The 13,950-nt window shown below is 38.6% G+C and overlaps 1 protein-coding gene across 4 annotated transcripts in view; it reads right to left on the bottom strand.

Moving 5' to 3' along the window:
• The window catches only part of MRTFB (myocardin related transcription factor B), a 307,130-nt gene that overhangs the window by 182,641 nt on the left and 110,539 nt on the right, over positions 1–13,950 (bottom strand). For 2 of the 4 annotated variants that reach the window (XM_080680360.1, XM_080680357.1), the window contains exon 3: positions 4,322–4,423. The exons of the other annotated variants lie outside the window; for them this stretch is intronic. In XM_080680360.1, coding sequence (XP_080536486.1) covers positions 4,322–4,354 — 33 coding nt within the window. In that variant the 5' untranslated portion in view covers positions 4,355–4,423. The remainder of the gene's footprint in view (positions 1–4,321; positions 4,424–13,950) is intronic. 4 annotated transcript variants of the gene reach the window in all.

Raw genomic sequence — 13,950 nt, 5'->3', positions numbered from 1 at the left:
GTTAAACATACACCTACCATATGATCCAAATCCCACTCCTAGGTATTTGCCTAAGAGAAAAGAAAGCATATGTCCATACAAAGATTTGTATATAGATGCTCAGATCAGTTTTATTTGTAATAGCCAGAAATTGGAAACACCCAAATGGCCATCAACAGTAAATATCCACATTCCTCCGCAATAAAAAGGAATAAACTATTGATATACTCAACATGGATGAATTTCAAAATAATTATGCTGTGTGGAAGAAGCCAGACAAAAAAGAGAGTATATACTATACAAGTCCACTTATATAAAACCCTCAGATAGGCAAACTAATCTATATGACAGAAAGCAGATCAGCTGTTGCCTGGAGATGGAGGCAGAGGGGCATAGGGTAAGATTACAAAGAGGTACAAAGAAACTTTGGGGGGTGATAAATATTTTCATTATTCTTACTATGGTTGCTGTTTTATGGGTGCACATATGTGTCAGAACTGATTAAACAGTATACTTGAGACGTGCCATTTACTGCATGTCAATTATGCCTCAATAAAACTGGAAAAAATAACTGCCTAAATTTTGTAATATCTTTTTTAAATTGCCCCTTTTGCAACAGCACCTGAAAATCATTGTAGCAAAGCAATTGATGTAATTGCCTCAAATACACCCTTTCCTTTAACCTTTACTCTATATAAACACAACTGTCAAAGTAAATTACTATTGGATAGAAAAGTGAACAAACTGGTCTCTCTGGATTGCACAGTGGTCTGTTTACTGGCTTCAAATGAAACCTGAATATTTAGTAAATTACCAGTACTGAAGGCTTGGTCACTTAATATTGAAAATATTATAACCACAAACTGCCCTAGAGCAATTCATTAATTCAAATAAACATTTATTGTACATATATTCTGTCTGGCATCGTTGTTAAGTATTGGATTTCATGCAGAATGTTCAGTATGAAATTACAGAGCCATTCCATATTTACTATGGAAATAATTTGTAAAGTTTTAGTAATTACATTTAAATAACAGGACGAAAGAATAACAATGGAAGTAAGCTGACTCTTCTAATACACTAAAAGTTAAAATAATAAATGTTAGTGATAAGATGACTAAAGAATTGTACACTAACAACTTAGAATTCCAGAACAAAGGTATGTCTTGAAAACTAAGTGAATTCAGAACAAATATAAAAAAGTACTTCTATACACCGCTGCAAGAGTGGAGCTTCTCAGTGCCAAGTCCTCCAGCAAGGGGAAAAAAAAAAAAAAAAAAAAAAAGATGTGAAAAAATTAGGTAGACAGATCCAAAATTATATATATGTAAAATAACCAGAAAGCTTGAAGTAAATTCCCTAAATGTTAGCATTGAAGACAACACTCTGTTTCACATCATATTCTTTTCTGTTGATATTAGGGAATTCTATGCTAACCGGACCAAGGGAGGTGATTATACTTGATTAAAGATGTAAGTTTATTTACTTATCTTACCTAATAATAGACATACATGTAAATTGACCATACTTCCGATAAGCCCACAGCCAGAGTGAGTATGCAAATTAGAAGGCCAAAGATGGAGGCCGCCCAGCTGCTCCAGGCGCAGAGTGGCCAGGCGGGGCAGGACGCCTGCTATGAGAGGGAGGGCGGGGGGCAAAGGGAGTGGAGTGTTGCAGCAAAGATAAGACTGAAGACAAGACTGCAGACTCCGGAGTCTGCAGCGAAGACGAAGACGGAAGACTCTGGCTGGAGCGAAGGCCTGGGTCCCGGGTGCTGGAGGAAAACCAGTGCTGGAAGCCAAGGGAAGGAAGGCCTACTGCACGAATCTCTTTGTGCAACGGGCCTATAGTCACAAATAAAATTCAATAGGTCTACATATCTTGCCACAGATGTATAGGACATTGCATAGCTTGTCAAGGGTATCTATTTGCAAACATTTTACTATCTTTATTTACACCTGTAGTGGTACTTCTCTTTTAGGCTTTTTCTATAAAAGAATCAATGAACTCATGCAACAGACATAAAATCAAATATCCCTTGTTAGAGATAACTGTTGATAACCTTGCGCTTCAGATTCCCTTAAAAATTGTATTCCTTTAGTAAAATGTTCAGGTTGCCTCTGAACTGTCATATTTTGTGTCCTCAAAGGAACAATTTCACTAAACAATAAGCTTTTAGTGAATTATGACTGACATAATGATGTTCTGTCACATATTCTAAAGACATCATACCCAAATTCATATCCACATTATAAACCACTGCTAATATTCTAAATATTCAGTAACCCATAACATTCCAGACCACAGGTTCTGCGAGCATAGTCTGTAAACGGTCTCATTCCTGTAGAGAAGCAATAACTATTAAAACAAAAGGTGAAAGCCTGGCCATTGTGACTCACTGGCTGAGCATCATCCTATGAACCATGAGGTCAGGCTTCGAGTGTGACTCAGTGGCTGAGCGTTGACCTATGAACTAAGAGGTCAAGGTTCGATTCCCGGTCAGGGCACATGCCCAGGTTGTGAGCTCAATCCCCAGTGGGGGTCTTTCTCATCATTGATGTTTCTCTCTCTCTCTCCCTCTCCCTTCCTCTCTGAAATCAATAAAAATATATTTAAAACAAAGGTGAAAAACCATAGTATGTTCTGCTTTCATTTTTCAGATTTTAAAAATGAAGGTTCTGTTTTAGATAAAATGGTAAGAAAAGTATCCAAAAAGTAGAAGCATTCAACAGCTGATAGTTAACATCAAGTCCACACTATGGAACTTTTCCATCTCACCTCCAATATTTACTTTTTTTTTTTTTAAATTAAATATATTTTATTGATTTTTTACAGAGAGGAAGGGAGAGGGATAGAGAGTTAGAAACATCGATGAGAGAGAAACATCGATCAGCTGCCTCCTGCACACCCCCCACTGGGGATGTGCCCGCAACCAAGGTACATGCCCTTGACCGGAATCGAACCCGGGATCCTTCAGTCCGCAGGCCGACGCTCTATCCACTGAGCCAAACCGGTTTCGGCCAATATTTACTTTAATTAAAACAATAAATAACCCTTGCTGCAGTTTGAGTTCCACTCAAACTAGGAAACAAATTTGTGTTTCTTCATGACACCTCCACTGTCAATTATTGCCCTACTGTTACATTTCCTTTTGAAAGAAAATATTGTTCTATTGCCTAACATCTACTGGTAATTTATAATGTGGCTGGCACTATGCTAAATACCTTATTTTTTTTAAAAAATGTTATTGTTGAAAGTATTACATATGTCCCTCTTTTCCCCCCATTAACCCTTTCTAGCCCACCCCAGGCTTTTACAACCCCATTGTCTGTGTCCATGGGTAATACAGAGATGCATACAAGTTCTTTGGGTGATCTCTTCCCACCCACCCCTGCCTTCCCTCTGAAATTTGACAGTCTGTTCCATGCTTCTATGTCTCTGGATCTATTTTGTTCAACAGTTTATTTTGTTCATTAGATTCCACATATGAGTGAGATCATGCGATACTTGTCTTTCTTTGGCTGGCTTATTTCGCTTATACGCTAAATACTTTATATGCAACATTTCCACTGACCGGAATAATTTACAGCTAAATCGTGTTATTAACCTTAAGAACTTGCCCAAGGTCACAGAGCTATTTCACAGTACATATATAATAGTACAGAGGAAATCCTGAACCCTTTAGCAGTGAGTCTCCCAAGCCAGGCTCCAGTAGGACCACACCTGTCTGCAAGCGTGGACTCATCTAACCACGATCACTTGGTGTGTCCTTATTCTCCAAGTGGTTATTATTCTCTAATTCATTACACGCCTTAACATGGAAGAGAAACAACATCATGACAGGACTAGGTGATACGACAACTTATCTTCCATGCTTTGGCTTTCAGGTACTCTTTGTTATCATAATCTTGCAAAGTCAGGCAAGGCTTCTTTTGTAAGAAGACAAGACTATTTTAGAGCTATGGGGTAACATAACTAGTAGTGTGATTATTACATATTCAAACAATTCTGATTTAAAATCATATCAGTGTTTATCGTATAAGCAATAAAGTATACAAATATAACAAATAGGCTACATGAATAATTTATCCTTCTCCCCCCGCCCCAAGATTTGCCATTTAATTAATGACAGCATGGCACAGTGGTTTCAAATGATGCTCCTGGAGCCTCTGTAGGGTGACAGACAGCCCAGCCTCCTCTGCCCTCTGAAAATATACTGGGGTTTCATAAATGACACACTCAGAAAATGTTTACAAATGCCCTAGCCAGTTTGGTTCGGTGGAGAGAGCATCGGCCTGCTGACCAAAGGGTCTCGGGTTCGATTCTGGTCAAGGGCACATACCTCAGTTGCAGGCTCCTCCCTGGGCCGGGCCATGGTCGGGGTGTGCAGAGGAGGCAACCAATCGATGTTTCTCTCTGTCTTACCCTCTCTCTTCCACTCTCTCTAAAAAATCAATAGAAAAATATCCTGGGGTGAGGATTAAGAAAAAAAAAAAGTCTACAAACCACACACTCCCCCACCCTTATTGCATTTCTGTACACTATTTTGCCATCTTTGAGATTTAGACTACAATTTAAATTTAGACTTTCCTAAACACAGGAGCAAGAACTGATTAACTAGCTTTTGCTTTCTGTTTGTCTATCAAAGACTATTCAGTAGAGAACATAAAATTCATCAGCTACTTCAACTACAGAAACTACAGTTAAAGCACATTAGGAATGTCTAATTACATACAGAATATATATATATTACTTATAATCACTTACCAGATTCTTTATAACTGCTAGGCAACACATTAGCCTAAAGTCTACACACACTTAAATAGAAGTGCACGTCAATTGTTTTATACTTTTCATATTTCAAACAAATTCTTCTTAATTAGACTAAATCTGGGTAGAGATAAAATGTTTGGATTTCCCCCCATTATTTAATGCTCCTTTTTAAATTATATTTATCAGTCATACAAAAATCAAATAAGCGAAAGACCGTGTATGTGAAAGCGATCTTATCACCTTAGGTAGTACATTAGAGGAATGACCCTGACAAGCCCAGAAACCAACTACAGGAGGATTCAGGCTCTTTCTTCAGGGCCCCATATTTACCAGTCTGTGAGAGCTGCTTACTCCCTCCCTGACATCTAGGCTGTCACATTCTCTCTTTTGAATAATACTACCTTTGAAGAATTAGTAAAGAATGAAGCTAACTACCTCCTAAGAATAAAACCATTTCAGATGCATTTTAACTATATTTTCCCAGGAGCTAATAAGAATGCCTCCAAAAATCAACATTCTTTAATTTCACCTCTGATTTCAAAAGGGATACAATTTGCAGGGGTATGGGATCTCAGCATCGAGATTTTCCATGTAATCATGTACTGAACTAATTTAGGCAAGAATTAAATATATCTTATTGTAATTTCAAAAGTTGAGATGCTATAAGCTACTCAGTTTGAGTTCTTAGAAATGCTCTATTATATTGCAACTTGCTAAAAGACACTGACTTGCATGTGGAGTCAGGCAAATTTAGTAAGAGTTCTTTAGTAAAAAAATTAAATAATTTTTAAAAAATGGTTCACATCTCTGCTGCAGGGGAGGAGGGGGCTAGGAGGAAACTAAGACACTAAAACATATGCAATTTACTATAATATCTTGTCATATGGCAGGGTGTTAGGATGAGAAGCGTTCATCCTACAAAAGTAATACAACTGTATTTATGCCTTAAAATGAAAACAACAAAAACCAACTTCTCCCAAGTGTGAACATAATATTACTACTTTATATAAAGCTGACCATGTTTTTCTCATATTTAAATAACAAATATTTTGGCATATCCAAAGTACCAGTGACTTGGTTTCCTGAGTACAGAGGGAAGACAGAGCTGGAAGCACATTTACCTCCAAATTAAAGGGTAAAAAATGAAAGTTAAATTCCAGTTCTAGACTAGTGTTCCAATAGTTATTAAGAGATCAGAATCAGGAGTCAGATTTCAAGATGCCAAGATTTGAAATCTATAATTCATTTTATTTTTATATAAAAGATGAAACTAAGATAACATCTGCTATTCAAAATACAAAATTTAAGTCTGGACAAGAACTAAATTCCTACTTTTAAGGTGAACTTCCAGTCCTTTCTATTCACAAATAGGACATGATTTATTAAGTTCCCTGCTTTGTATCTCCAGAGTTGATCAAAGCACATTTTCTTAGTACAATCTGTATTGTTCCAAGTGTTTTATAAACATCTTTTGTGAGAGTTTACAGGAGTGATCTGAAATCATATCCAAGGTCTCATCCCATGAGTCAGTTATTCTTAATAGGAAACAGAATCTGTCTATATCACCTTTATTTTCCCATCTATCACAAATCTAATTCTAATCTGTCACAAACTTTAAAAAAAATCATTGGCAGGACTGTCAGTAGGTAATTACTGGCATTAAATACTAGGTAGTGCAAAGAAAAAAGAGAAAAGGTCATTTCATTACCTGGACATAAAAATTACAGGTCTACACGATATCTAAATTTTCAGTCCCTTAGCCAATAAGGACAACTCTCGGGCTTGTTTACCATCTACCCCTACACTGATAACACCCGAGTCTGTATTTCCTGTCCTCACCTGAGATACAAACTGTCCATCTAGCTTCCTGCTGGAAATGTACACTTGAATTCATTAATTCACATCAATATTTACTAAATACCTACTACTGCCAACTAGAGTATGCTAGGCTCTGGAGATTGATAGCAAAGAGAACAGACAGTTTCTGCCTTGTGGGGCTTCTAATGGTAAAGGAAGCCAAATCAATCAACAAATCATAAAAATGAGTAACATACAAATTGTGATTAGACCTATGTCCCAGTCTAGGCTGGTCTGAAATGGAACTTTTATTCACTGCACTCTGACCTACTTGCCCCTAAACTCTTATTCTTGGATGGTATCATTACAGGTTACCAAAGCCACAAACTTGGGGAGGCATTCTTGACTCCCACTTCCTCCTCCAATCTTCTCAACCTCTGGTCTGGTCTGTATTTCCAGAGTAGATGGACAGGGTTGGCTCCACTCAGAACCTTTCCCTCACTTCTTTTGGGCACTCCCAATGTGATGGTGGTAGAAAGCTTCCACAAAGACCCCAATGCCTAGTGAAGGCACAAAAACCCAAAGCCAAGAGCCCCTGGGGTTTTAAAGAGTATAGCTGGGAGGGAGAAGCTCTTTCTTCCCCCTAATTGGAGAGTGTGAAGATGGCTGCTACTCTGTGGAAAAACCTGAGAGAACAAGATAGGAGAAAGAGCCCCTGTGATAACAAGTACCACTTCTAATCCCCAACATCACTGGTCTCTGCAGCATTTTCATTTTTGTGTGTGACCTTCTCCAGGTTTTCTGTTACCTGTAACCAGGATTCCTAACAGCTCCTACATGTTTCCAGCCTGTTGTCTAATGCAACTCAGCCACAAATGCCCTAGTTCAGGCCCTCATCACCTCTCACCTGGACTAGTGTAACGGTGTAATGGGACTTGTATGTCATCCTGTCCCTTGCACCCAGCATCCATCTACAGTAACCAAAATGACCACATCACTCTCCCCCTGCCAGACTCATCACTCTCCAGCCAAACAATTGTTACTCCCTGCCTCAAATTTTATGCTGTGATTATATGAATCTATTTGGACTTCTTCTGCTTAGACACACACACACACACACACACACACACACACACACACACACACACACACACACACCACACACACACACACATACACCCCATGCTGAACTAATTAGACCTAAAGAAATTAAACTGGTTTCTTTAGGTTCACTTCTAGGCATCGAAGTCATCACATGTCGACATTTTATCACATCAATAATCCCAAACATTATTGCTATAAGGTATCTGGTGCCAGGAAACATGGCAAACACAGCAGCAATAACCAGAAGAGAGAATCACAGACCCTAACAAAAAGTTCTGACAGCTTATCCATCTTTGTGGACTGAACACAAGTGTCTCCTCTTAACGAGGCATCCTTGCCCAGATGGAGGAGAGTACTCCCTCCTCGCTTGCATACCTCCTCTGTGCAAGCTACTAGCATGGCATGTGAGCACTTATTTATTAAGGACAGGGCCATGTTCCACTCACCTCTGGATCCCCAAGCCCAGTCAAGTTCACAGAATGATGCTTACATTCTGAGCTAGGCAGAACACTGAAAAGTCATTTTTCTAATTAAAAAAAAAAAAGGCACACTGGGTGTTAGATTAGAAAAATTGGTCTTTTCACATTGCATTTGATGAGAATATTTGAAAAAATGAAAGATGTTTCATACCTCTAATCCCCTATATAGTTAGCTAGCTGACCACTCAATTTTGCGTCAATTTTTTAAATTGGAGAAATAATGAATGATTTTTAAAGTTACACAGAATTTCAAACAGAGAGAAGACTGCACAACCAACCAAAGAATAGATAAATTGAACTTCATAAAAAATAAAAGCTTTCTGCTTCAAAGAACAACTTCAAGAATGGGAGGAAATTTTTACACTTCATTTATCTGACAAGAATGTGTGTGTACATGTGTATATCCAGAATAAAGAACTATTACATCTCAACAATAAAAAACAGCCCAATTTTAAAAATAGAAAAAGAATTTGAACAGGTATTTCTCTAAAAAAGACATATGAGTGGCCAATTAGCACATGGAAAGATGCTCAATATCATTAGTCATTAGAGAAATGCAAAGCAAAACTGCATGAGATACCACTTCACATACCCATTGGGATGGCTACTATAAAAAAAACAAACACCAAGAAAATAATAAATGTTGGCAAGGATATGTAGAAATTGGAATCCTCTAACATTGCTGATGGGAATGTAAAATGTTGCAGCCACTTTGGAAAACAGTTTGGTAGTTCATAAAAAAGTTAGGAGATAGAGTTAATCATAAGACCCATCAATTCTACTCCTAGGTACATATCCAAGAGAAATGAAAACATATGTCCTCCCAAAAACCTATACCTGAAAGTTCACAGCAGCATTATTCAAAACAGCCAGAATGTGTAAACCACCCAAATGTCCATCAATGGGTGAATATCCATGCAATAGAATATTATTCAGCAACAAGAAAAAATGAAATTTCTGATACATGCTACAACATAGATGAACCTCAAAAACATGCCAAGTGAAAGAAGCCAGACACAATAGGCCGCATATATTGTGTGACTCCATTTATATGACAGGTCCAAAACAGGCAAATCCATAGACACAGAAAGTGGTTTCCAGGGGCTAAAGAGAGGGAAGATTGAAGAGTGACTGCTAATTAGGTATGGGGTTTCTTTTTGGGGTGATGAAAGTGTTCAGTGTACAACTCCGTGAATATATTAAAATCCATTGAATTGTATTCTTTAAATGGGTGAACTTTGTGGTATGTGAATTACGTCTCAATAGAGCTGTCATTAAAAAAAATGACTAAAAAAAAAAATCATACAGTGACACCTCTGTGCAGTGGCCTGGTTAAATCATTCTGCCTACTATAGGATAACCTCCTGTAAAAATATACCGAGTCTGTTCAAATGAAGAAACAATTTATTTCTTTTCCTACCATGAAATCCCTACAGTGACCAACCATAAAATCAAATCCAAAGTAAAAAGAGAAAAGAGCAAGAGCACACAATTTGCAATTCCCTGGCAGGTATGAAATGAACCAAAGATCTGCACAAAGAAAATGTTTATCAGAACTGTTCACTTCCCTTTGATTACACAGATATAAACAAGTCAAAATCCTTTTTAACTCACGAGAAAATGTGCCAGCTTCTTTATTAGCAAAGAGCAAGGAAAAACAAGCATCTCTTCTATAACAAAATTAACATCCAACAGGTCTGTTTGTACTTGGCCGTCATGAACCTTTCATCTCAGAGCATTGTTAAATTAAACAAGCCTATGTTGTATTGAACACAGCGAGCCAGACACCCTGGCAGGCTCCTAAACTTCATCAGTTAATGTTGAAGAACGATAGAAATAAAGAGGATGGTAGGAACGATGGTGATGGTGATGACAAAGTAGCTTTATCTTCATTCTGTCCAACATTTCAATTATCTACAATAACAGAAACATTCTAGCAACTGTGAGACCCCTTTCTCAGTCAATGTACATAAGAAGAGAGCATGGACTTTGGAGCCAGAGAGATCTGGATTTAAGTCATTTTTTTTTTTCTAACCTACTTAAGCTGTGTACCCAAGGACAAATTTCATAACTGAGGCCTTCTATTCTCTAAAACCGGCGTGACTGTATCTGTTCTCTCAGAGTTGGGAGAACTAAACGAGGGAATGCACACACACAGTAGAGGCCCAATGCTCAACATGTATGCCCCAACATAAAAACTCTCACTGCTCTCAACTCTTCCAAGCACATACTCATTTTAGAGCTTATATTATCGTATAAGTAACTGACATCAGCCATCCTTCTTCTACCCCAAGGATATCGAAAAAACTGAAAGATTCTATGAAGATTTCACATTAAATAAATTATCCCCCTTCCTGAAGAATTGAAGGTGGGAAAGCCATCAAGAAAGTCTGTCTTAAATGTCTTAATTTAGGGCATGACACAACGCATTCATTCACCTAAGAAGTATTTAAAAGCACTCAACTGAGACACCAAGAGACACAATTACTATTATAGAAAATGCATATTTTTCAGTGCAATAATTGGTAACCTTTCCATTAAGATTGATGCAATCCTATAAAATAAAAGCCTAATATGCAAATTGTCCCCTCGACCAGGAGTTCGACCACTCGCTATGACGTGCACTGACCACTAGGAGACAGCGTGGAACATGGCTGGCATCGGTGACGTGGCACTGGCAGCAGGCGGCAGTGGAGGTCCTGCCACCCAATGGGCCCTGACGAGAGCGGGACCGCAGTGGGATGGTGGAGCAGGTGAGTGGGCAACAACAGGCCAAGGCAGGTGTGAGTGGGGCCTGATAGCCCTGCCAACTGCCCCGTAGATGGCAACCAGCAGCAGCGGTGGGAGCCTGATGACTCAGGCGGAGGGAGGATGCGGGGGCCTGGAGGCCCAGGTACTGCCCAGGGCCCAGAGGTCAGCTGGGACCTGCCTTCCACATCAGATGCTCACACTCTGATCAACGGCCAGGCCCAGGGACCACACCTGTGCACAAATTTTGTGCACCAGGCCTCTAGTCTGATTATAATTTCCAAGTGTCAGTAATCTATTCTCAAAGTAAAAGAAAAAGGAAGTGGGATGGTTTCAAGCACTCCAGAAAAGATGTAGGAGGATATCCTTTGCCAATGACAGCAATTAATATTTGAGTGATGGCTGCTGGAACATTCAGACTAAAAAACTCTATTACATTAGAATACACTGAAATCTATTTAAAACAAAACTTACTGGTTTTAATATACACAACCCTCACCATGAACTACGTGTCCTCTCTGAACAAACTGGCATGAAGGAAAAACTTGCATGGTACTCCCATATTTGTCATTATAGTATGATACAGGGGAAATGATGGTGTTCAGCCATACTCTCACGTTGGAAATCTTTTTAAAGGGAGTATTTACACAGCAGTAATAAGCAGAGCCAAACTTCTATGCCCAACTCCACACACATATCCATCATGCCACAACACTAAGAAAAGCTTCCAGAGTTAAGAAGGACAAAAATTTCTCAAGGAGGATGGGACAATCAGAGCCTGAGAATATCCCTAGGGAAGTTCACTAAGCACTGTGCTCTCTATGGAACTTGTGACCCAAATCTACTGTTCTCCATCCTTTTTTTCTATAACTCTACCCTTAACACTCTGAGTTAGTAAGACCTCTGTGAGATACCAACTCAGTTACAGGTACTATAGAAGTAAGCCCAGTGTTGGCTTTGCTAGGGTTCTATTATCCTCTGTATATTAGCACTTAAAATGTTTTCCTTCCTACTGCAATTCTATACTCTCACCCTGATCATAAGTTTCATCTCAATATTCTGCACCACAAATTCTGCATATGAAGACAGAACTTCTCCTCTATCCAATTTTCCAATCAAATAACCACTTACACTGCCAGTCTAAATTTAAGCTTGATGACTAAAATAGGAAAAAACTATTACAAATGCACAAAATCCAACTCACTAAATACGTAACAATATCTTAAAATCTGTGTGGTTTTTTTTAAAATATGTTTTTATTGATTTAAGAGAGAGGAAGGGAGAGGGAGAGAAAGATAGAAACTTCAATGATGAGAGAGAATCACTGATTGGCTGCCTCCTGCCCTCCCTCCCCCACTACTGGGGACCAAGCCTGCAATCTGGGCATGTGCCCTTAGCAGAAATTGAACCATGACTCCTGGTTCATGGGTCGACACAACAACTGAGCCACACCAGCTGGGCAAAATCTATTTTAGTACAGTATAAAAATGTTTACAAATGCAGCTAAGAGAAATAAATAGTCTTTACTACTGGTAGTAATTCCTCACTTTCCAGGAGTATTTTTAGAATTAGGTTTAAAGAAATTAACTCATTAGTGAAATGAAAGCTACCAATACACAAATTCCTGTACTGCCATAGAAAAGAGATTAAAGAACCCAAAACTGTGGTTATTTTAGAAAACAAATACAAGCTTATACCATTAGCCACAATATCAGAGGGAAAAGTCTAGGAAATCTCATTAATTTAGGTACAACTAAAAATTCAGTAATTTCAAGTCTGCCTACATTTAACTTTAGACTTTTTAAAAAATATAGTCCAAAGTTAATATCGACTGCCTCCTACATGCCCCACAGTGGGGATTGAACCTGCAACCCATGCATATGCCTGATGGGGAATTGAACCGGGACCTCCTGGTTCCTAGGTCAATGCTCAACCACTGAGCAATGCCAGCTGAACTGGACTATTTTTATGTTTTTTGTTTGTTTGTTTGTTTTTAGGAAGAGAGGAAGGGAAAGGAATAGAGAGACAGAAACATCGATGAGAGAGAGACATTGATTGGCTGCCTCCTGCAGGCCCCCTACTGGGGATCAGGCCGGAAACCCGGGCATATGTCCTGACTGGGAATTGAACCCAGGACATCTTGGTCCATGGGATGACGCTCAATCCACTAAGACACACCGCCAGGCTGGACTATTTTTTAAGGAAGGAGTTGCTAAGCAAATTAAAAGACAAATAAAAATTGTTAAATTATTAAGTCAATTTTTAAAATGTTACATGCAAATAACAAACTAGCTCATGCATTCCCTTATTAGAATCCCATATTCCAGTGGAAACAAAATGTATGACACAAGCATCCACAATATTGCTAAAACATATTAGAGCCCTGACTGATATGGCTCAGTTGGTTGGAGTGTCATCCCTACATCAAGAGGTGGTGGGTTTGATTCCCAGTCAAGTCATATACCTAGGTTACAGTTCCATCCCTGGTCAGGGTGAGTATGGGAGGCAACTGATCGATATTTCTTTTTCACATTGATGTGTTTTTTTATTCTCTCTCTCCCTTTTCCTCCCTCACTAAAATCAGTGGAAACTCATGTTATCGGGTGAGGGTTAAAAAAAATGTAGTAGATAATTTTTCCATCTTCTCTGTTTATTTTGGCTGTGAAAAACTGGTGTAGGAGTCAGAAAAGCTTAATAGGCAGGCTACGGGACAAATATTTATATATTCTCAATGGCTAGCAATCCATATCTCTACTTCTATTTAAAAAAATTTTTTTTAAGTCTTTATTGTTGAAAGTATTACATATGTCCCCTTTTTTCTCCCATCGATCCCTTCTAGTCCATCCCTACCTCCCACCCCAGGCCTTCACCACTCTACTGTTTGTGTCCATGGGTTATGCATATATGCATTCAAGTTCTTTGGTTGATCTCTTCCCACCCACCTACTCCCACCTTCCCTCTGTTTCTACTTCTATTTTTAATAAATACAACTCAATTTCTCTCTATTATAACTAAAAATATATTTTGGGGAATTCGCTTTATCCTTGTCTTCAAATAACATAATTGAAAA

This window comes from Plecotus auritus (genome assembly GCF_963455305.1).
Source record: "Plecotus auritus genome assembly, chromosome: 7".
NCBI lineage: Eukaryota > Metazoa > Chordata > Mammalia > Chiroptera > Vespertilionidae > Plecotus > Plecotus auritus.
The sequence above is the reverse complement of the archived record's forward strand: the minus strand, read 5'-3'. Positions and strand labels throughout refer to the sequence as shown.